This window comes from Nannobrachium achirus (assembly GCF_963921795.1).
Source record: "Nannobrachium achirus genome assembly, chromosome: 19".
Classification (NCBI taxonomy): Eukaryota; Metazoa; Chordata; class Actinopteri; order Myctophiformes; family Myctophidae; genus Nannobrachium; species Nannobrachium achirus.
Genome location: NC_137826.1, coordinates 14,558,178 through 14,584,237, shown reverse-complemented (window position 1 = coordinate 14,584,237; position 26,060 = coordinate 14,558,178). Strand labels below are relative to the sequence as shown.

Genomic DNA, 26,060 nt, shown 5'->3' with positions numbered 1-26,060 from the left:
TAGAGTGGTTCCCATGACATCACGACATACAATTCCTTTTATGCCCATACACAGAGATCCCTGTCTGAACCAGCCACACCACTTGTCACCTGTTTTAATGCCTATATATGGAGATCCCTGCTCTGAGTATCTGACATCACTGTGATGTCACAGTGATGTGTCAGACGGATACGGTCAAGATGTGACGATTCTGACAGTAAACTGTGACCTACGGTCGCAATAAAATCATACTTCTCGATTGTTCGATTAATCTAAAAAGTATTCAATAGAACAAGGTTCCCCAATAGGCGGCCCGTGGGCCATTTGCGGCCCGCGGGGGGCTACTGTCTGGCCCACACCAACCCCAGTAATAATGGTGGTATAAGAGCAGCAACAACACTAGTATATTGTCGTTGTCGGGTGGAAATCTCGTATCTCCAAATTTGTACGTTCTTTCGCAAATCATACAAGTCCGTCGCACAAAAGTAGTGAAAACAGCAGATCTACAAGCACACAACGCCTCGCAACTTGTAGATCGGCTGTTTTCACTAGTTTAAATCATTTTTAAAATGATAAATTCGAAACAAACGGTTTTGGACGTGCAAGATTTTCACCCGACGACGACGAAAACTGTCGCTGGAGTAGTGGGAATGCCACCGTCGCCCCCTGCAATGTTGTGGCCCTCGGCTTGGTACCCTAGACATGATTCGGCCCTTGGGGAAAACTAATTGGGGAACCCTGCAATAGAATAATCCCTAAGAAAAGAATCCACAGTCGTAGCCCTATATCCAGTGCTTCCGAGGCGGGTTCAGCAGACCTGGCTTTGTTCATCCAGTAATAATCAACTGCATGTGATCCCTGCGATCTGTCCCCAGCCACCTAGCAGGATTCCTAACCAGTGAGTCAACCTCAAGCCAGGGGAACAGCCCTCAATGACCACACAGGCTAAACCTGGACGCATTCCCTGCACTCTACAGTCCTGAGAGGGTCCAAGTGGAACCAAATTGGACCCTTACGGATCCATTTGGTTCCATTGGTACCCTCTCAGAGTTACAGATGGGTATATGGCTCCATTTGTACAGAATGAACACTGAGGATTTTTACTGTGTGTGTGAATCACTCGGTTCACAACAACCGTCATCAGCCACAGCAGTGTATTTTAAAAGAATCATTTGATTTATTTACACAGGGCAGTGTACAGAGACTGGAGGCCGAGGGAGGAGAACAACACACTGGACACTGCATTTCCTTCAAGTTGAGTTCAGTGGGGGAGAAATAACTAAAATGTTTTACTTAAAGTGTCAATACTCCAATGTAGAAATACTCTGTTACAAGTAGAAGTCCCGAATTCAAAATCTACCAGAGTAAAAGTACAACAGTATTGGTATCAAAATGTACTCAAAGTACAAGTAAAAGCAGTCATTATGCAGAATGTCCCATTTCACAACTTTTTTCTTCACAATTCAATCATACATTCTTAATAGTTTATTTTATTATTACACATATATGTTATATATATCGGCCTATTATATTTATATTTATTTATATTATATTTTCTTTGAGTCGTTTTTAGAAAACGACTCAAAAATAGAAGCATGTGGTGACACGGATCATACTACTGCAAAGTTTGCGACAAATTAAAACATTGTTTTAAAATCTCTCTCTCTCTCTCTCTCTCTCTCCACCCACCCACACAACATCTTGAAGCCACATGGGCCAGTAATCCCTTGACAGAACAGCCAGGGGCAGAGACACACATCCTAAAGATGGACTTGGTGCAAAGATAGAACTACAGACAATAAAAGGAAAGTTATGCTTTGGCTTTGGTCATCCGTGTCTCGGACACACGTGTGTCTGTGCATGTGCGCGCACGTGGGTGTATCTGTGCGTGTGAATGTAATATGTACTTGTTATTGCTAAACTTGCCAGGGACAAATGTCCCTTACGTATAGTAGGATTTGAGAGACAGACTTTGTGACTGAGAAGACAATTTTCCTGTCCTCACAATAGCAATGGTTGATTTATGGTTAAACATAGATTTCTTAGAATTAGGTTTAAGAAAGGGTTAGGATGAGGTTGGTTTAGTGGTTTTTAGGGGCGCTGGGGGCTATTTTCAGCATTAGGGTTAGGGTTGAACATGTCAGAAAAACTGTGTGTGCGTGTGCGTCATTGTTAAAGAAGATTTCATGTCGCTTTTAGGCACAATCAATGCTGTTTCCTGTGCTTGTGGAGTGCATTAATCTAAAGATAAACATGACTTCAGCCCAACAAGTCAAACAATAAAGATATATACTGCAGCCCAGGTCCATCACAGGCTGAATAAGGATTCATTGTGTTATTTCATTGTCTATTGTGCTCCATGAAGGCAGTAAACCATTTTTAGAAAAGTCCTATAGAAATGCATTTAGCTTTACTATTATTACCAAGGAGAGAAAAGAGGACTCAATACCTTTCTTTAAAGCCTAAAGGATTAACCACTTGTACCCTGGCATCCATATTCTGGGGGGAAATATTAGCCCAAAATGGCCCATTTGCAGTACAAGCACTTTGAGCTTGTAGATTGGCTATTTTTGTTGAAGAGATTTGGTGTAGATGGAAAAAAGCATTCACAGAGCCACTTACTTAAAGGGGCACTCCACCACTTTTCAACCTATCTTCATATAATAGGTCCTCACTAATGTTCATGATAAAATATCACAATTTTTTTCTACTCAGTTTGGGTCTCATAGGAGAGCTGTGGGTGGGTCAAATCCTTCCTACCGGTGACATCATCAATGGGAAATGCAAGCTAATAGAAACTGCAGGCTTTCTATTCCTGAAAAAGTTGCAATGTTAACTGTTCTGCTGCTGTAGACGGCGCTCACCGTCATTGAAAGGGTTAATACCATGGCGCCGTTGACGGTGAGGACTGTGAATCTTACTGTATATACAGTAAAGATATTATTACTTACTTAATGTCGCTCCGGTCCCGCCCGCATCGGTAATGTCGGCGATTTGTTTACAACGCACGTTGGGCGTGCACGCGAAGTGAAGCTCCTCAATGTTAAGTCAATTGAGAGGCCCATAAAGAAACTTCATTTAAACAAAATAGCCATTTTGAGACATTTTGCAGCAGATCTAAATGTAAACAAGGCACAAGGCAGGGCGCAGCCATCTTCCTCTTCTTGTCCCACACTGTCATGTGACTAGATGACGTAATCGTTGCCGTCAAGTGATAATCCAAAAAAACAAAAACAAACCCCTTCCGGCCCTTCAAAATAATAGCGGCGGCCTATGGAGGAAACGGCGTGGCACCGAGGCACCAAGCAACTTTCAGATTAAGAGGCACTAATTGTGTTAAAGTGGAAGCCATTGTTCTCGTGATAATAAAAATCTTTTTTTTTTTTTTTTCAAAAATATTATTCAACCGATGATGTCACCGGTAGGAAGGATTTGACAGCTCTCCTATGAGACCCAGACTGAATAGGAAAAAAAATGTGCTATTTTATTATGAACATTAGTGAGGACCTATTATATGAAGACAGGTTGAAAAGTGGTGAACTACTCCTTTAAATACGTCTAAAAGGTTTAAGTGGTTAAAGAATGAAAGATCTTTTTTTCAAAAGGTCTCCAAGCCCTTGTGGTTACTTTGGACTATAAAGCAGTGAGTTTCATCAGAGCTGCGGCAAAAACAAAGAATCAGCAGCACATCGTGCAGTTGATTTTCTATGATGTTTTATAGAGATCAGGAAAGATCACTGGGAGCCTAAAAGTTTTCCCCCCCCCCCGACACATAAATCAAAGCATACGACGTGGCTATTGTGTGAGAGTGTGTGTGTTCCTGACAAAGGCCAATTTACAGCTTTTACTGTACAAACACAGGGAGAAATGTGGACCAGTAACAGCCCGAGCAGCATAGCACCATAATGACCACATTGCAATGTGAAGTTATGCTTGCAATGTGTAGCATTACCACCTCAAGAAAACACACAGAATCACTAAGTCACTTCTGGGGATGGGACGATATGAACATTTCATATCGCGATTATTGTGACAAAAGAAATCGCGATTTTTACGATATTATCGCGATAATCAAAATCCATTATCCTGGGGTGGAACATTTGCCAAAAAAAAAGCAGATCTACAAGCTCACAACGCGTCGCGTTGCGACGCGTTGTGAGCTTGTAGATCGGCTATTTTTTGGCAAAGACGGTTGAATGATAGTGAAACAAGAATCGACACACAGTCAATTTAAAATCTGGTGTATTGGTGTGTTGAAGTTAGTGTTGGTGTTCTTTCTCATGTATATTTCATAATATTCTAACTTACTGTAGGCTATATGTCTAGGGATGGCCAAATGGAGATTTTTTCTTAACCGATAACCGTCAGGCCTTATCAGTTAACTCATTAACTGCCAAAAACGTGAATCCCTTAAAAATCCCGTTGTACCACCCTGCCACGCCCGTGAATCCCGTAAATAAAATAAAAAAATAAAAATAAAATGTTTTTTTTTTTTTTTTTCAAAAAAATTTTTTTGGACCCCAAAAACGTTAGTAGGCATGATAGCGATCGCGAAATTGCTTGTTTAACCCCCATACAACCCCCATACAACTCAGGTAGCAGACCTCCAAGCTCACAACAGTGTAAAACATAATGGCTGCTATCTCATGAATGCCTGAACGGATTTCCATTCGGATTTTTTTGTTTGAAAGCTGTGAGCAATGTGGACACACGTGGTGCATTATCTAGGCATGGGTGTGCATGATCCGTGCACTATGAATTACATGGAAGTCTATGGAGACGAATGGCAGTTAAAGAGTACGAAGGTATTGTTAAATGGCAGCATATGAGTTAATTAACCGTTAACCGTTAAGGAAATGTGTTCAAAAATGCGCTATTTTAGCGATTTAAAAAAGGAAAATAGGCCTACACACGTTTTTCCCCAGAATAAAGTGCTATATTTACACATTAAAAACCATAACACTGGGAGAAACAAGAATACAAATGTTTTCCAGGGGTGAAAGTGGTTTGAAATTCTTGCCGGAACTGTCATAAATTGGCCGCGCGGCGAAGCTGCGCGGCCGAAAAAAATTGGGAGGCTCTAACCCCCCAAAACCCCTGAAATGCATAGAAAACTGCATTTTGGAACAGTTATAGGCCTACACACAATAAAAACACTACAGGTCCTACACCTGAATTAGGCAACGGCATTACACTTACTGTAACATGAAACATGATTGAAATCCTAAATGAAATATCTATAATAAGCCTCTTCATATTGTTCATATTGTTCATTGTTCCATACAGAAGGGTAAGCATCTATATATTATTATTATATTTATTATATTATTACACATATTATTATTAATATTATTATAACCAGTTAGCTCTAACCCCCCAAAACCCCTGAAATGCATAGAAAACTGCATTTTGGAACAGTTATAGGCCTACACACAATAAAAACACTACAGGTCCTACACCTGAATTAGGCAACGGCATTACACTTACTGTAACATGAAACATGAATGAAATCCTAAATGAAATATCTATAATAAGCCTCTTCATATTGTTCATATTGTTCATTGTTCCATACAGAAGGGTAAGCATCTATATATTATTATTATATTTATTATATTATTACACATATTATTATTAATATTATTATAACCAGTTATCTAAAGTAAACTAAGTACATTTACTAAAGTAGTGTATTTAAGTACAGGTTTTAAGTATAGCCTAGCCTACTTTACTGGAGTATTTCCAATACTTTTAATTCTACTCCACTACACATGCAGAATAGCATCCATGCAGGCACAGACACAGCGAGTCCTCCTAGAGATGGGATTTATGGCTCTTTGAAGTGAGCCGGATCTCTGGGATCCGTTCCTTTCAAAGAGCCGTTCAAAAGACGGCCACTGTTCATTAGAAAGGAACGGCTCCCTACTGTGAACCGAATCCTATCGTTCATTTCAAAGAGCCGTTCAAAAGACTCGACTCGTTCGCGAACGTCCCACCTCTATTCGCTCCGTGTCAAACAAACACTGAAACGCGAACAGAAATGGATCACACTGACCTACACAAACCCACGGGAATAATTTAGAAGCACTTTATCAGAAAATATAGCCTAACTAGTAACACTTGTGTAGCCTACTGTATGTTAATCTGACTTTGGTATAGGCTATTGTTTTCTTCCTGGACGTGCGTTTGTGGAAGGTTATTTAACATGGGATTTTGACAGCTGGCTTCTCCTCGTCTTAACGGAACTCCGTTCCGGCCCCAAATGTTTTAACGGAACGGGGGTTCCGGCCGTTCCGGCTCACTTTCACCACTGAAGAAATGTGTTTTTGCAAAGAAACGGATTGAAATGATAAGTCTGTAATGTGACGCGCTGGTCGCCAGGCACGTGCGCACATACAGCAAAAGGGGCTTGAGCCCTTAACTTTTATCCGTATGAAAAGGCCCTTTTAGAAATGTCAGCCCATGCCTCTCTAAAATTCTGTGCACTCCCTGGACCCTGGCTGTTGCCTAACAAAACCAGCATGAGACGCATGTAGCCGCATGTAGCAATAACTTCCAATCGTATGACTTTTGGAATCGTTGAATCGGCTAAACGTGATGTCCATTTCATTCATTTACTTCTCTCACGCCCGTGTTTTGTGTGTGCTGATGCAGCGATCATTGAATTTGCGACTCTGAGCTTTGTTATTTTCGCATAGCCTACTATGTAACCAAGACGACTTTAGCGTTCCTCACGTCATCAATGTAACATTAGAAAGTTGTGTTTTAAGCTCTTCTTAAACAGGATTCAATGTGACGACGCGGGTCTGTTTTGTAAAATCCAATCGACGAGGGAGCATGTTTCCTGATGAACAAGTCAGCGTGTACAGCCAAATCAAGCACGCAGCGGCAGACTCGCAGTTGTATAAATGCATGGATGTTACACAGATATTGGTGTCCAGAAATGTGTGACCACAGGGCCTGACCATAGAGTTCTAGGGCCTGACCTGTGAAGTGTGAAGGAATGGTGCTCCCTGCTGGACAAAATATTTCATTACACCAGTCTAGGATTCCATAGCTTGGAGGAGCGAAAGTCCCCTGCTATTGGCCCTAATGCAGTACCCCCCATCCCATCGTTTGGAGGGCCGCTTCCAATCATGAAACTAGCTCGGTTACCATGTGACATTGGACAGCCAATCGGCAAATAGGTCGCCTAGGTCGCCTGAATGTCTCGGCAGAAAATGATCTCTTTAATGATCTGGTTTACACCAGATAAAAAAGACCTATAATATAAGTACCTTTTACCAGTTATAGAGGGTTTACATTTTAAGTGGTACCGGATATGCAGCTCGGCAAATGAAAGGTTAATTGATCCCAGTGCATGACGGAGGACGATATCACGATATATTAAATCTCCACGATACGATTATCATGAGTGTTCTTTTATCACGATAAACGATAATATCGCTTATCGTCCCATCGCTAGTCACTTCATATCGCTGCTGTCGGACATAAAACCCGTAATGTTTTCCCCCCCTACTTTTCTGTTGGCTGAACCTCATAAGCAGATCTACAAGCTCGAAACGTGTCGCTTCACACCGCATTTGGAGCTTGGGGATCTGCTACTTTAGATGTTTTTGTGTGATGCTGTAGTACAGCGCTATTCAACCTGCGGACCGTGGGCCACACGCGGCCCCTGCAGCATGTCTGTGCGGCCCTTCATTGTCATACCAATAAAAATTTATTTTGTCTACTTTCAGTGAGGACAAATAATCTCTGATGCCACTTTTCAGTTTCTCTCAAAAACCCCTAAGAAACAATTTTTGCTTTGTTTTATACAAGACCTTTTTTTGCTATTTTGTTTGTTGCAAAAATTGTAACTTCATCACTTGAGGTTTGGCCTAGATAGAAATGTGTCTGTTGTCTGTGTGCTTCCTTACTTTTTTAGACTAGTCATGTAGTGTATGTGTTACAAAAGCATTGTCTAAACATCCAAAATATAGGACCGTCATTCTTAGCTCGCAGCCCTTGGACTTTTGCTATTTTGCTGAGTGGCCCCTGAGCCATCTTAAGTTGAGTAGCCCTGCTGTAGTATGATCAAGTAGGGGCTGGGCACTAATTTACAAAAAAACTGAAATTGTTAAAATACAGATAAGAGGTTTCTGCCTACGATTTTCTTCTACGATACTATATTGCTTTTGAGATATTTGGAATAACTATTGGGGCATTTTGTCCATATTGTGCAGCCCAAGCATGGGCAGGCTGGTGAACCAGTAGCTCCTAGACTATGTTTGTGTTTTTTCCTGCAGGAAACCCTGGATATGAAACCCTGTGTCCATCTGCCACTGTTCTACTGCTGCCATGGTGTTTGCTGAAGCTAATAAAAAAGACACAGTGATATATGAGGGACTGTAAGCCCCAAATACAAATACTAATATAAATAAGGGTTGCCCCACTTGAAGCCCTGTACTGAGCACGAGGGCATTAACTTTTTTTTGCAAGTCGACTCGACTCAGTAAAAAGTTGAGTTGAAGTCGACTTTATCGTTTGATGACGTCATCACATCAAACACGACCTCCCAATTATTTTGGGGGGTCCCCAGATGATTAACTTAATGTGAAACATTGTTTTCTCACTCAACTGTAAACAAACCAACATAAAGTTTAAGTGTATAGAGGGTATCTTCACATTTCTAAAGTGCCAATTTAAGGACTTTTTAATACCTCTAAAATTTTTAATACCTCTAAAATGGCAAATATTGTCCAAATTGTCAAATATATAGAGGCAGAAATTGTGAAAATAGCCGATAGCAGATCTACAAGCTCACAACAGCTCACAGCGCAAGGCGTTATTGGCAAATATTGGTAATTCATATTTACAATTTGAGTCCTTTACCTGCATTCCACTGGTACATACAGTTAATACATGTAATTGTATTCAAATGGTAATATCAAAAATGTATAGTTATGAAACAGTTTGCCGTAACATAATGCAATGCTGTCTCATATGAAACCTATAAAATGGTGCATATCGGACAAAACATTTTAAAGTTGATAACACATTGAGGTGGGCTAACTGTCATCTTTTCATTGTAACCTCAGAGTGCACCACAATGACACATGTAAAATAATTCATTTTTTTCAAAAGTCAGCTTTTTGTGTCTACCAAATTCATGCAGGTTTAATACAATTCAGCACAGTGTTTTGGCCCTCCAATCATTGTATTGAAGTCACTATGGCCCTCTGGAAGTAAATACTGGCCACCCCTGGTCTAGGGCTGATGGCTAATATGCATATAAACCATGTTCATGTCAGCGTGTTGGGTTTTGGTTATATTGGGGTCACAGCAGAGATCGGCCTCCGAAACACTGACCCTTGCCACCTTTTGTGATTGGTTGCTTGTTCTAACACTGACACTGATGAATGGCGCTGCTCTGCAAAAGCTGAACAGAATTTAAAAGGTGGTTTAAATGTTTTTCCTTTGTTTTTGTTAAAATAAGTGTTAAATAGCTCTCGATAATCTGATAGTAATCACTGCTATAGGTGTTTGTTCAGTAACAGGGGTCTCTCCACTTCTGTCCAGGCCTTTGGTAAACCGAAAATGCAATTTTTTCAAGTCAGGATGCCAATTTCATCCAATCAGGAGGTAGAACTCAAACGAGATACAGAATTAACAGGTGAAATTGGAAGTGAAGAAATGAGCACACAACCACGCAAAATTGGAACTGGAAGACTATAAAATTTAAGCCGCTAAATGGGTTCTCTCTCCTGATTGGCTGTAATTGGCAACCCACCTGAACTTGTATTTTCTGTTTATTAAAGAGCTGGAGAGGTGGTGAGACCCCTGCTACTAAACAAACAATGATTACTATCACAATATAGAGCAGGGTTCCCCAATTAGTTTTCCCCAAGGCCGAAATTATGTCTAGGGTACCAAGCCGAGGGCCACAACATTGCAGGGGGGCGACGGTGGTGTTCCCACTACTCCAGCGACAGTTCAGATATCGTCGTTGCTGGTTGAAAATCTTGTATGTCCACAACCGTTTGTTTCGCATTTATCATTTTAAAAATGATTTAAACTAGTGAAAACAGCCGATCTACAAGCACACAACGCCTCACACCGCGAGGCGTTGTGTGCTTGTAGATCTGCTGTTTTCACTACTTTTGTGCGACGGCCATGTATGATGAAGCAGGGCTTTACTTTGCGAAAGAACATACAAATTTGGAGATACAAGGTTTCCACCCGACAACGACGATATACTAGTGTTGTTGCTGCTCTTATACCACCATTATTACTGGGGTTGGTGGGGGCCAGACAGTAGCCCCCCGCGGGCCGCAAATGGCCTGCGGGCCGCCTATTGGGGAACCCTGATATAGAGCTTTAACCTTTTTAACAAAAACCCTTTTTGTTTTAATACATCAAAAACAACTCCTCACTGACTTCCATTGTGTGGTGAAACAGCTCTCAAAGTCTTTTTGGGCACAAATGAACTCAAACAACGCTGAAAGAATTATGATAATTAATTGATTATTGTATCTTATTTTGATTAACTGTTCTCAATGATTAACTGTTCTCATTGCATCTCATTTGTTAGTTTGATTAATTGGACTTCTGCATTTTCTACCAATTCTGCCGTATGTCCTCATTGCCCTGCTCTTTCTAGGCTAGGCTGACCATGCTTACTGTAATACCCATGACAAAACACATCCCACCGTGCACACATGATTATAAACACACGCACACACGCGCACACACACACTTCAAAGACTACAGTAGGCGTGCTCAGCTCAAAGAGCCTTAAGGGTCAAAGCCAGTGCAGAGATTCTTGACAACATGAACAACAAAGGAACCATCAGCACTCGCGAACAAAGTTACAGCAAATCTTTAATGTGCCACAGCAGCAATCAGACACCACCAATGTACGCATCACATGTAGGCCTACGTTCGTTTGTGGTTGCTGCCGTGGCACATTAAAGCTTTTTCTTTTACTTTGTTCGCGAGTGCTAATTGTTCCTTTGTTACACACACACACGTATGCGGCTATGCGCATGTTCGTTTAGCAACTTTTGTGAACTTTGCCTTACATTCTCACTGTAACCTTATGAAACTGCAGTAAAAATGTAAATGGGGACACTATTGGCATAGGTTTTGGCAGGGACTATTGAATTGTCCCTACCAATATTTCTTGGCGATCTTAAATAACGTCTCATCAGATAAATCAGTCTAGGGATGGCCAACGTGAAATGTGCATATAAATGATGTTCATATCAGCATGTTGTTTTTCTGCCTACATTGAGCTTACTGCTGAGATCGGCCTCTGAAACGTATTAGCTCTACAAAGGGTAATAAATGACTGGTTCTCAAAAGTCGTTAGAGCACAGCTGGATGGGCTGAGTATGTGACAGATTGTCAGCGTGCCGCTTTTTAATTGCTTTCCAGTGTAAACATGCCTCCGGTGCACGTCTTTCAACCAGCTGGTTGGTTGTTGTTTTTGGACGGCGTCGTAGTTAAAGGTAGGGTGATGTGTTTATTTTTTTGTCAAATATGTTTTATTGCCAACAGATTATCAAGAGTTACACAATGGACATGTTATCAGAGTGTAGGGTGATGTGTTTTAACTCATTCTGAGCCCAGGACATTAACGGATTATAATATCCAGAGTGCCTCCCACCCCCCCCCATTCACGGCCGTTCTCTTATTTTGTCTTATTTTGAAGGCCACCGGAAGTACTTCCGGTCTGACGTCATCAGATCCTTCGACTGAACCGATCATTGTTTATGTGGAGCCATGCTGGATCGGCTCGTAGCGTTTATACATGTGTTTTATAAGCGAGCATCTGCCTCCATCTTCGCTTCTAAAGTGTAGTTTTGAGATAATGGACATTAAAGATGAGGCGGCCCGTCCACCTCAATGTTATGGGATGACTATTGTGTGCTCGTGGAGCCGTGATGATGACAAATCAGCGCGGATTTCGTCTCCGGAGCGTCGGCCATTGTACTAGGTATTTTTACTCGCCGTTACAGTAATATATTACTTTTCCCGCGACATCGCGTGGATGGCACTATAGATACTCTATTACTTTTCCCGCGACATCGCGGGGTTGGCTTTTAATGAGTTAACAAGCTTGCTGCCAGGATTAAAATCGACTAATGTCTTCAATTGCCAACATTTTACCTTTTAATGTGCACGTCACAATGTGCGCGGGTCATGCGCGGATAATGCGCGGATGATGCACCACACGTGTGCACGCCATTCACTTTCAAACAAAAACATCTGCTTGGAAATCCGTTCAGGCATTCAAAAGAGGCAATAGTGTTTTCTTCAAATGTAAACAAACATGTTTGAAAGAGAGAGTTGTTCTGGGAGTCAATCATGCATTTTGCGATGGCGATCATGCCGGGAACCGGAAGTAGGGAGTGCTACTTTTTCAAAAACGGCCAACTCAGGAAACTCATGGTTTGGCACCAAGTGTGTCAACTAATTAATTTCTAGTCCACAGAGCGAGTGCAACAGAATGACATAGCAAGCGAGATTGTACATCTGCTATTTTTGGACATTTTAGAATAATCTTGAAATTGTGAGAACTACCGATTCAAAGAATAAAAGCTATTAACTCATTGACTGCCAAGGCACGAGTTTCACGAGTTATTACAGTACTCCCAGGCTGCCACAGCCCGAGTTTCCCGAGTTGGAAGCCATTTTGAAAAAAAAAAAAAATTTTTTTTTTTTTTTTTTTTTTTCAAATTTTTTCTTTATAAAAAATTTTCTAAAAATGCCTCAAATGTATTAGGCATGATCGCAATTGCGAAATTGCATGTTTAGCCCCATAACAAACACATCTTTCAAAATGTCAAAAATGGCTGTTTTGTCTGACTTTGAAGGCTTGTATCTCATGAATGCCTGAACGGATTTCCAAGCGGATTTTTTTGTTTGAAAGCTGTTAAAAAGTACTACACATATGGTGCATGATCTAGGCATGGGCGTGCACGATCCGTGCACTAAAAATTGATCCGTGCACTAGAAATTTGGAAGGTGGCAGTGTTTGTTTTGTCTGACTTTGAAGGCTTCTATCTCATGAATGCCTGAACGGATTTCCAAGCGGATTTTTTTGTTTGAAAGCTGTTAAAAAGTACTACACATATGATGCATATATGGTGCATGGGCGTGCACGATCCGTGCACTAAAAATTGATCCGTGCACTAGAAATCTAGGATAGTGGCAGTCTGGTACTTGGGGGCCATCTTGAAATGGCATTCAATGAGTTAAAAAGAAACGCGCATCTCGTTTATTTTGACTAATCTAAAAAGTATTCAATGGAATAATCGCTAAGAAAATAATGTAAAGCCGCAGCCCCATAGCAGCATCAGATGTTCAGCCTGCACCACATGAACCCCAGACGACCTGCAGCAACACAAAGACGACAGGGCGTGACACTGTGACAGTGATACCAACCTGGAAGAGCCTGGTGAAGATGTCAAACTCGAACACAGATATGTAGTCGTTGCAGGTGAGATCAATGGTGGATTTGAGAGCCATGGCTTCCAAGCCTGAGCTGATGAGATGCACTTCATGAAGGCACTGTCGGAACACTTTCCATGGCACTATAGTCCTGTAAGGAGAACAAGGAAGAACAGGTTTATGTCATAAGCCACACTTTTACAAGTCTCTGGTTCTCGATGTGGGGTCTGGGGATCCCCTGAGGTCCTTAGGGGGGATGTGTAAATTGGGGTCCGGGAGATAAACAAACAAACAAAACACGGAATCGTATCAAATTGGGGTCTGTGGCCTAAGCTGTGGGCCTTTGAAACGTTGTCGGGTGGAAACCTTGTATAAGGCCGCCGCTCAAAAGTAGTGAAAACAGCAGATCTACAAGGACACAACACCCGTTGTGTGATGGGAGATCGGCTGTTTTCACTAGTCATTTTTTTAAATGCTAAATGCAAAATGAACGGTTTTGGACATACAAGGTTTTCACCCGACAACGACGATAAGTAATATGAACATTTAATGATGTAACGAGTTCCATGTACCTCTATACCAGTAAGAAAACTATAGGCAGCAATGTGACTTTGAAGACATGTTTGAAAGACAGAGACAGAGAGAGAGAGAGAGACAGAGACAAAGAGTAGCAAACTGACCACAAACAGACAGAGCGACTGTAAAAACTAAAATCACACCCGTGTGAACTGAGCGGTGGTTTACCCACCAACCGGTTTACCCCTCCCCCCTTCCCCCCTGTGTGTGTGTGTGTGTGTGTGTGTGCGTGTGTGTGTGTGTGTGCCTGGCCTGGCCTGGCCTGAAAACAGCGCCCCTCCCTTAACATGTGTGGTCATAAAAGGTACTACACCACAGGCTTGAGGCTACATACAGACCCACCCACCCACCCACATACAAACAAACAAACATACCTACACACACGGCCACGCTATGGAGACGGTGTGACCACCGCTCAAAAAGCTGCAGCACACACACACATTCACTCCTCGTATCTGCATAATGTAGGTCAGTGTTTCTCAAACTTTTTGGGCTTCAGGTCCCCTTTTCTTGATTGCTGAATCCAAGTACCCCCTTTAATCGACAACAACATTTTGACTGGAAAATACTGAGGTCGAAAGTACAGTTTTTATGTCAATATGTTGAAAATTAAAGTAAGTAGCCTGTTTTCTATTCAGTAACAGTTGTGCTAGTCAAAATGTGTACTTAATTTGGTTTAAAGCTTTACGGAGCAGCACGTTCACATACATTCATCAATGTTGTATCATTAAACATAACAGTAAAGTTAATATTTCCATTTACCATGTTCTCTCAAGTACCCCCTGTAGTACCTCTGCGTACCCCTAGAGGTACACGTACCCCCATTTGAGAAACACTGCTGTAGGTGAGCATAAAGATGCATTACAAAGATGTCATTAGAACATTACAAAACTTACTGAATGTCTTATATTATGACACTAAGCAAGGCTGTGGAAATTCCACTCCACTGCTAATGGCAACACGGCTCTGTGGTCCAACGCATGGCTGACCACAACTTCAATATGCACTTGACTTTGCAGATTAACCTCACGTGGCATCGCTGTATCTTCACTCTTACTGAGACATACGCACACACAGAGAGACACTGATGTCCTCTTTCTTTTTCCCATAGACACAAAGAGCTTCTTATAAAGTAATCTGACACGATTTTAAAAATATATCATAGTAAGTACTGCTCATACCGTGCAACTTGAAACTTTTTGAGCGGTGGTCACAACGCTCCTATACGTGGCCGTGTGTGTGGGTATGTCTGTCTGTCTGCGTCCGTGTCTGTCTGTCTGTCTGTCTGTATGTAGCCTACAGTACCTTTTTTGACCACACATGGTAAGGGAGGGGCGCTGTTGTTCAGGCCAGGCCAGGCCAGACCAGACACACACACACACACACACACACACACACACACACACACACACACACACACACACACACACACACACACACACACACACACACACACACACACACACACACACACACACACACACACACACACACACACACACACACTGGATGGATACCAGTGGCGGCCTGAGTGACATGCATTTTATTATTAATATTTTGTTTAATATTGTTTTAATATTTTTTATTATATATATATATACAGGTATATATATATTTGTTTTGCTGTTGCGCAGCCTCCACGACCACCGCTCAGTTCACACGGGTGTGATTTTTTTCTTTTACTGCTGATTGGGCAAAGTCTGCTATCGAACAAGGCTAAACGATTCTGTGACTGGGCTCAAATCTATTGAGGGGAAGCCTCTTCCTCCAAGGATGGCCCATTCACAATAGCATGAATCGCTTAGCATTTCACTCAGGAGTGATGTCAAGCACAGTTCCTTCCCTCCTGACCGCAGGAAGCTGCTGAGGTTTGTAATAATCTATAATAGATTAGTTTTGGGAGTGGTTGTGAGCGGCGCGCAGCGCGAGCGCGGCGAGAAGTGACAGCTATCTAGCCGGCAGCGAGGGGGCACTTCTTGTATGGAATGGAACATCTATTGTTGGGAGTTTAAGCCATTCAGAACGGGGTACACGTTATTGTGTATTATTATTCTATGCTTTAACTATTGAAAAATAGCAGATCTACAAGCTCACAGCGCGGCACCGAGTGCCGCGCTGCGAGCTTGTAGGTCTGATATTTTTTGAAAAACCGCGAACATTTGAATTTTGACCCGATTCTAAAAGTGTCTTCTAAATCCTTCTGATTATTATTTTTTTAAACGCATGTGTCAGTGGTGCTCAAACTCTTTCATGTCAAGGACCACTAGAATTATATGTATTTGGCCGCCGACTCCCGTCTCAAAATATGTTGTATCAGGGACCCCCGCAGAAGCAAATATTTGAGTTACAAATGTTCACTTTAAAAATTAGATATTCAAAGATTTGCACAAATCTTCGCGGCACTCGGTGCCCCGCTGTGAGCTTGTATGTCTGCTATTTTTCAATAGTTAAAGCATTCAATAATTCACCCTTTGTCAAGTCCCGCCCATTGTCCCGTCCCTCTTCACAACCATTGGTTGCAGTGTCTCGGTGGGACATTCAGTGGGACACTCCATCCACTACCATTTTAATTCAATTGCTTCATATTGTAATTCTGTGTATTCAATTCTAATTCCAAACTTGGTTTCAGTAAAATGGAGCTGCTCAGTGGAAATATGGTGACTCAGCATGTTTTTAAATGTTTTTATTTCTCCAAAAATTATGTTTTAGCAAATTCAACATAAAAAAGGCGGAACCAGGGCGGGACAAGGCAGATAGAGCCTGCTGGTTGGTCAGTCAGGGACCAACCAGAAGGCTGACAAAGGGTGAAGGCCTAAATGGGTTAATTTGCTCGGGTTAGGGCGTTGAGTCATTCATGCTAGATGAACCCCCGTCTGGTGCCTGGCACTGTCATATCTCTGCAGGCAGCACAGTGCCAGACTCCTTCTGCACTTATGCTTAATTCTTACTCCATCATAAGACAAAAATATGAAACAGGTTTTAGCCTTCTTGAACACGCACTTGACTCTAAAAACCCCATCAATATGTCACTCTATGAAGCTGGTTTCAGTGTTGTCGTTTTACTATTGCAGATGTGAACCCATTAAGACCTGAGGCCGATTCCACAAACTGCCTTCTAAACCAGGGGTCTTCAATGTTTTCAGGCCAAGGACCCCTTATTCGAGAGAGGGATGAAGCAGGGACCCCCACAACCTTTTCATAGATTCCATATAGTTTCATTGTTTGCACAATCATCAGTGTATTTTGGATTCATGTCAATTTGTGTTTTCAGATATTTAACCACTTGAACCGTCAATACATACATTTCACACTGTACTTAGTCTGCTCTTTTCCCCCTCTACACCAAACGTCTTTGCCGAAAACGTTGTGAGCTTGTAGATCTGCTATTTTTAGCTAAAGTTCTAAGAATATGGACGCTAAGTGGTTAATATAGAAAAGGTGAAAAAAGTTTCTATATCACATAATGATTTGGAGGACCCCCTGTAGTAACCCTGAGGACCCCCTAGGGGTCCCGGACCCTCTGTTGAAGACCCTTGTTCTAAACAATTGCAAGATTTTTCAAAAAAAATAAAATCAAAAACTAGCAGATATAGATATATGCTTGCGCTGTGAGCTTGTACATCTACTATTTTTGAATAGCCAAAGTTAAAATGACACGGATGCTTCCCCGGTTTTAATGGGTTAAGCTAATTGGCCTCATTGTTTTCTTTTGTTGATGTTTATGATTAAAGTCGAAATGCAATCAAAATTAAGTTTTCACACTTTTAGTGATAATATGGCCATACCAACACTGGATGCCAAAAAAAGTGAAAAACTCGAGTATTTGTGTATTATAATGAAACGATTAGAGCCCTGAGCCCAGCCCCTAAACAGATACGTCTTGCGTGATGACGAACATCAAGAAAATGTATAATTCACGAGGTCAGAATGACTGACATGTATCTGTGTCTGTGTCAATAAACGTCATCTACTTCAACTTCAGCGTATCCCCGCGAGCCGCTGGTTCGCGTGTTTCCCCGTTCGTCCTATCCGCACAGCAGAGCCAGTCTGTTGTGCTTGCTTGTGCTGATGTCCTATGAACGCAAATGTGTTTCTGTAGGCGCTGCCTTGTCAGTCTATAGCGCGACTCTGTGATACTGAACGCCGATCGTCAATGTCTTCAATGAGTTATGGCCTGCCAACTTTTTGACCGTTTTCTGGGCCGTTTCAGGAGGAACTGCGTCACTATAAGGAAGCTGAGTGAGTGGAAAACTTGCTTTCATTGGGTCTTTAAGGAAAATACAGATTTGTTGGTCTTTTTATTGGCTATGTTATATCTTGACTCAATTCGAAAATGTAGTAAACTTCTTCCTATTGAGGGAATACAGGGCTCTGTGGACCATACTGGCATCGTCACACTAAACACTAAACAATCGCTCAAGCAAGGATCTCGCTCTCTCTCTTGGTACACATTATGCAACTTTTTGTCAAAGAGCACGTCAAATTGAATTACTGCAGTTTCTGAATCTCGCTGCTCTTTCTGTCCTAAAGGGAGTCGAACTAGGCAAACTAGGAATCTCAGGGGGTGACTTATTCACAATTCCCTCGCGACTTTTCGCCACCATCCCAACAGCTCTACCCAGCCATGAGAGTACCGCGAAGTCCCTCGCTTTGGCAACCAATCAATATGGAGCATTTATTGGGTCACCTTGAAAGTAAACAAAGACAATCGAAAACAACAAGGGGGTTGATTTGGTGTGGAGTGGGGGGAAAAGAGCGGATCAAGTCCCGAGCCGACCCCGGACAAATCACAGCATGCGCTGTGATTTGCCTGTAACTTGCTGTGATTTTCTTAGCTAATGTAAATTAAGAAAAAGACGAAATATCCTAAGGAAACGCATGTAGTCTGTACTCAGTCTGAACATGCACATTAATTATTTGCTTCTACTGTAGTTCACACATTGTTGGGAATTAATACTTCCAGATGGTGCCATGTTAAAGTATGGTTCTATAAGTGCACTTGCAAAAATGCTTCTTATCTTGCTTTGATGATTTGTATTGCCTGTGTTTTTAAATGTTGTACAGCACTTTGGTTCAGCTTGCCTGTTTGTAAAAGTGCTATATAAATAAAGTTTGATTTGATTAATCACTTCCAAAATGGTTCTTCCATTATACTGTACAAACCAAATGCAATTATACTGAACAAACTAATACTACTGTACCTGGGATCCTTTGTGTTAAGAGAGTTCTGCAAATAATTCACTAGTTAGAATCCAATTTGATATACTAAGTACCAGTATATTACAGTACACAGGTAGAGAATAACTTATATTCTAATATTACTCAAATACACAAGGGTGTATTTATCTCTAGACATGTTGTGTATGTATACTAAGACTGCGTACAGAATCTTTTTTAGGTATAGCGTGGCCTGTGTGTGTGTGTGTGTGTGTGTGTGTGTGTGTGTGTGTGTGTGTGTGTGTGTGTGTGTGTGTGTGTGTGTGTGTGTGTGTGTGTGTGTGTGTGCGGCGCGTGGGTGTGTGTACTATGCGCACATGCATGCACTACACCACAATGTGACAATCTACATCTTCCCATCTCATGTGAACATCTCTACCTCGCGACAGACAGTAACCACTAATTGCGTACTATCTACATGCAAAAAAAGTAAACCGAAACCATGCTTATCCATTAATAATCTGTGTGAAAATAGTTTGCTCCTAAACGCAGCACGCAGACTTCACACAACTAACTAATCTCTAGGACAGATTGTAATGGTCAGACGGATGAATTGAACCGTACTTTTCTCCAAAGAATCTTCTCCAGAAGTCGGCGGCGTCGGCCTTGGTGATCCTGAAGTTGTCCCCCTGGAAGTGTCCTCCAGGGAAGATAGCCTTGATCTCAGCCAGCATGTGGCTGAAGATGAGGGACAGCTTGGTCAGGTTTCTCCTACAACATGGAGAAAAGAGAAGAGGGAACAGTTACTGTATGCAGTAGCTTGAAGCTTTAAAGAAAACAATAAGCAGGAATGGACTAAAGGCTAGAGCAGTGGTTCTCAACCTTTTCAGGCCGTGACCCCCAAAATAATCATATTTTAACTGGGGACCCCCCCACCCTGACGAGCACTAAGATGACACGGTTCTATTGTGAAAATAGCCGATCTACATGCTCACAACGCCTCGCGTTGCGAGGCGTTGTGAGCATGTAGATCTGCTATTTTCACAATTTCTGCCTATAATATTTGACAATTTGTCTAATGTTTAATTTTTCATTTTAGAGGTATTAAAAAGTCCTTAAATTGTCACTTTAGAAATGTGCAAATACCTTCTATACACTTAAACTTTATGTTGGGTTATTCACTGTTGAGTAATGAAACAATGTTTCACATTAAGTTAATCATCTGGGGACCCCCCAAAATAATTTGGCGACCCCTCTGGGGGTCCCGACCCACAGGTTGAGAACCTCTGGGCTAGAGGAGCTCATTTGAGATCGTTAAGGTTCCCGGTTCGATCCCGCGGACCGGCATGGAAACATCTATGTGGGGAAGTGAATGGCCACCGCTTAGCCCTGAAGTTCCTTTGAGCAAGGCACCAAACCCCCAAAAGCTACAGTGTTCAGCAACCTTCCCAGGGTGAATGAAAGTGTAACATTATAATAGTTCACATGGAAGCTTCTTGCGTCTTTCTTCAGAACACAAAACACACGGTCACTTTACATGTGATTTGTAATGAAAATGTGACCAGTGAGTGGTTACTGGCACTGGCAGGCACTTCTCATGGAGCACTTTGCCCAGGGCTCAAATAGCAAACACTTGCCTTTAAATGGAGGGGTTATATCATCCATCAATTATTGCATAATTTATTATATCAATAATCATCTTACACTTCTAGACTAACACATCACTGCAACCCACTCTGATAAAGTCTACACAACAGCGGTTTGTCAAACGTTTTTCAAGGATCTCCGTAACTCTGAGAGTGTACAAATGGAACCCTGAGAGTCACTGGACCACAATATTAACCACATTAAATTACGTTTTTTACAGGTTTGGTTTTACCGCTTTTATTTATTGCCTCCGCCAGCTGCCAGGCCAAATGGCATGGCCGACTACGTTTTGCACCCTGTCTGTCCGTTCATGAGTGTGTTTGTGTGTGACTGTGAGCAGCTAATCTCCGGCCCTGCTGGGCCGTTCACAGCCCAAATATTTCAGATCGGCCTGTTAACAGATTCTGTCCAAACATGCTCCGTTTTGAACTAAATGCCTGAAATCATGAACACCCACCACTCCAGTTCTCAGATCTCCCCGACTGTCAAAGAGTATTTCAAAATACTACTGTTGGCTCATAAAGCATTGAATGGTTTAGGGTCAAAATCAGGGGGAGAGTTCCGCCGGTTTAAAATGAGCCCAATACGGAACTAAAACTTCCTATGATTGGCCGCTAGTTGCGCTGTTTTCCCCCTGGCCGGTTGCAAAAAGAATTGTTCTCCATTGGATCCCATTCATTTTCCCCTTTCGTGTTCTAACCTTAATTAACATATTCATGAATACCTTATGGTTCCTATCGCTAGTTAAAAATTGCCTTTCAATCACGATGATATGCGTTTTGTGAAAATAAGGTCCAGCCGGCTGTGTTCTTCTTCGTGTGCTGTATTTCGGGAGGCTCCGACCACATTCTCCCATGTATCCCTGCGGTTGCACGTGACCGTTGGCAGCCAATAGCCTCCTCTGTTTGCATTTCAATCTATGATGGCAACACCCATGCCAAGGACCCATATTGTGTCATTTGCGCTGCAAAGAAACCAATGGCTTTACTTTACTTTACTTTATTTGTTTATTTAGACGGGACAATGCATATTAATGAACACTACATGAATGCAATGTAAATAAGCCGGAATTAGCAAGAATGCTAAATTTCATCCGTAGTCCCCACATGAAGACAAAACAATACATACCAACAAACAGTAACCCTACATTAGGAGAGGGCGCCTAAGAACATACATACAAATACTATTTTTCCTGAACCAAGAAAAAACAAAACAAAACAACACATATTACTAACAGTACCCTACATTAAAAAAGGATAGTTAAAAATATACGTACATGGCATGAGCTGTACTCTTAGAACTATACATGGTCACAGGTTTGATTGTCAACTAACCATTTTTTTAGATTGAACTTGAAGGATGGAAATGACAAACAGTCTCTTATTGTTAGAGGTAGGTCATTCCAGATTGAACACCACTTTGTCCATATCTTTTATACAGTCTATGGTCAAAATACATCTCTGCACTTAAGCTCACAGGTCCTCTGGGTCTGCATTGTGTCACCAGAATGACAGAATCATAACTAAATGTGTGTTTTTATGCACCACATATCAGGAACAACCTCACAGAAAACTACAGGTCTGCTACAACTCTGTTTAAAAAAAAAAAAAAAAAAAAAAGAATACAATTAAAAAATGTTCAGCTATTAGTGAGATTCTTCTTTAACCATTCTTCTGTGCAAATTTTACTTCCTTTTTTATGACTGTGTCTTGATGTCGTAACGGTTAATGATTATGTAACGTTTTCTTTTTAAATTGCCATGTTATTGAGATGTTCTCTACAAATAAACGTGCCTTGCCTAATACATTAGCAGCATTTTACAACTCAAACTTGCGATGCAAAAACTGCACGTGCAGCATGTTATAATCCAGCCATATTGCCACATAATTTAATAGTATCCTGAGCTGTTTAAAGAGGAAGAAGGTAGGGACATGGTCTGCAGGAATTGTCTATTTCCCTGCAAGATTACAGTGTGTGCTGGTACACTCTCTCTAGGGAACACATACACACACATACACATACAGTACACGTACACTTTACACTAAACAGGGTGACTTTGCCCAAGGTGTGTTGCGAGTGTGGAAGAGAGCAGGCTGCCTGTGGGCTGCTGATAACGAGCTACGTGAAACGTGAAAGCTGTGTGTGTGTGTGTGTGTGTGTGTGTGTGTGTGACTGTGTGTGTGTGTGTGTGTGACTGTGTGTGTGTGTGTGTGTGTGACTGTGTGTGTGTGTGTGACTGTGTGTGTGTGTGTGTGTGTGTGTGTGTGTGTGTGTGTGTGTGTGTGTGTGTGTGTGTGTGTGTGTGTGTGTGTGTGTGTGTGTGTGTGTGTGTGTGTGTGTGTGTGTGTGTGTGTGACTGTGTGTGTGTGTGTGTGTGTGTGTGTGTGTGTGTGTGTGTGTGTGTGTGTGTGTGTGTGTGTGTGTGTGTGCGCGTGTGTGTGTGTGTGGTATATCTTGTGTGCGTGCCCCATCCCAACTTTTAATTCTTCCTTCAAGCTTGCAGGAACAAGTTCTCTCTCTCTCTCTCTCTCTCTCTCTCTCTCTCTCTCTCTCTCTCTCTCTAAGATTATTTCGTTGTTGTTGTAGTTTTATGGTTTATTTAGAGAGTGTAGAGAAACAGCAAACGTAGGGTAAAGACAGGGGAGACTTGCGAGTTATGACAGAGTTGGATTTGACAACTCACAGGGAGTATTAGTATAGATAGATGGATTAGATTGATTGATTGCCAAAATTCAGGCGGTGTAGCAGCAACAACAGTAAGCTTGAAACGCACTTTAGACAAATTAAATGCCCTCTGCACTTTGGTCCGATTTAACATAAAGTATATTCCGTCACAAGTATAACACAATCTTTTACCAGTGAATACAGGCAGTATATGCATGCATGAACAATGAACATCTATTACAGTGTCAGTGGACCATACTATTCTATATCCCAGTGGTTCTCAACCTGTGGTATCATTTTAAACGTTAAAAAAAAGAAATAAGTTATTTTCAGTCAGTTCTAACCAAAATGGCTATTATCTCAACGTTTTCCTCGCAACATAATCACTAAAATATCGTCACTGTCGGGCAGAAACCTTGTATCTCCAAGTTTCAAATGTGTACGTTTTGTTGGTAAAGTAAACCCTGCTTCATCATACAAGACTGTCACACAAACTAGTGAAAACAGCCGATCTACAAGCACACAACGCCTCGCGATGCGAGGCGTTGTGTGCTTGTAGATCTGCTGTTTTCACTAGTTTAGTACATTTTGTAGATGATAAATACAAAACGGACACTCGACAACGACGATTATGTTATAAATATAAGGTGCTGGGAGTGCTACACTGTACAACGCTTTAGTGATACACTAAAATCATCCCCTCCCCTTATTATCAACAACAGCGGCTAACTCAAGGTGAAAAGTAAACCAGGCAAATGTAATGAACTGGTAGGTGTGGCCGCATAAAAACGCAATTTTAACACTTTCTGTACACTTTACTGAAACAAATCCTAGAGTATAATCATTCATAATATCTGATAATCATGTTCTATGGGGGGGAAAGATCATGGTACCTGTCTTTAATAACGTGATCTCATCTCATAACCACTTGAACCCTCATAATAGGCAAACACATTTGCCTAAAACAGTACAATGGCTGTATCGAGCAAGGAGATGGGGCGTTCCCGTGGCCAAGTTGCCATCTTCAGACACCAGCCTTATCCCTAAAACACCCGCACTACCCGTTACATTATGCATAGGGAGATTTATATTTAGTATGCCGCATTGTGAGCTTGTAGATCTACTGTGCTCATTGACACGACACCCAACACAAGTATAAATCCGGCATTAGATGTATTAGTTCCAACAACACAGTAGCCTAAATACATCCTTACACTACTACTAGTGGGAGAAATATGTAACAAAAAAAGGCAAATGTGTTCACTTCCGGCAGAAAGCGTGAAAATTTGCACCTAGGGGTATTTTTGTGCGCTGAATTCAAAAATTGACGGTCCCAAGCACTTTTCCCATGGGATCTGGTGGCTCTCATTCACTTACCATACTAGGGAAAAAAGACCCCCCAAAAAATCTTCTTCAAGTAGCATGTGAGGGGTCAAACTAGGTGTTTTTCGGGATTCTGAATCCATTGCAAGCATTTGTTTTGCACGGAAAACATTCCTTTCCGAGAAATGGACACAACAAAACTTTGAAAAGCGATGACTCATCACTAAACCATAGTTTGTGGGGTCCATTTCTTCCCCAAGGAATGTTTTTTGTGCAAAACAAATGCTTGGAATGGATTCAGAATCATGAAAACCCCCTAGATAGACCCCTCACATGCTACTTAAAGAAGATTTTTGGGGGGTCTTTTTTTCCTAACCCTAACCCTATGTTAAGTGAATGAGAGAAAAGTGAATTTGAGAAAAGTGCTTGGGACCGTCAATTTTTGAATTCAGCGCACAAAAATACCCCTAGGTGCAAATTTTCACGCTTTCTGCCGGAAGTGAACACCTTTTTCACATATTTCTCCCACTATACCAGGGGTGTCACAAGGGGTAGGAAAGTGGGACTGAGTTACCAGGGCCCAAGGTGGAGGGGCCCTAGTAACTTTAGCTATTGAAAAATAGCAGATATACAATGTGAAGTCGTGAAAATGTGTGCAAATCTTTGAATATGTATTTTTTAAGCGAACATTTGTAACTCAAATTTGGCTTCCGGGGGGGTCCCTGGAACTCAATATTTTGATATGGGGGTCCGTGGCCAAATTCATATCATTTTGGGGGTCCTTCACATGAAAAAGTTTGAGCATCACTGACATGGAAACATGGGTTTCTTGCACACATTTTCACAATTTTTCAAAAATAGCAGATCTACAAGCTCGCAGCGCGGCACTCAGTGCCGCGCTGTGAGCTTGTATATCTGCTATTTTTCAATAGTTAACATTCATGGGGGGCCCGCAGTGAATCCTTGTACCCAGGGGCCAGAATTTGGTGTGACGCCCCTGACTACTACAACGTGCCTTTAGCAAAAAGCACCTTCAGCATAAGCATGCAGTTATGGGTTAACCACACTCCTTCTTATCGGACACGATCTGCAGACCTCAGATAATGTTTACTCTTTTGATAAGAGTTAGAGAGAGCAGTGATTTTCAAACCTTTTCAAGTCAAGGACCCCCAAATTGATAGGCCCTATGTATTTGGCTGTGGACGCCCATCTGAAAAGGTTTTGTGCCAGGGATCCCCAGAGAAGATGTATGTTTTTTTTTAAAGAAGCTCGCAGTGACC

At 41.7% G+C, this 26,060-nt stretch overlaps 1 protein-coding gene across 1 annotated transcript in view; it reads right to left on the bottom strand.

The window, feature by feature from the left end:
- Positions 1–26,060, bottom strand: part of cblb (Cbl proto-oncogene B, E3 ubiquitin protein ligase) — a 106,411-nt gene that overhangs the window by 52,183 nt on the left and 28,168 nt on the right. Inside the window, exons 4-5 of the mRNA XM_080748379.1 lie at positions 19,771–19,917; positions 13,408–13,564 (exon numbers count right to left, since the gene is read on the bottom strand). Coding sequence (XP_080604505.1) covers positions 13,408–13,564; positions 19,771–19,917 — 304 coding nt within the window. The remainder of the gene's footprint in view (positions 1–13,407; positions 13,565–19,770; positions 19,918–26,060) is intronic.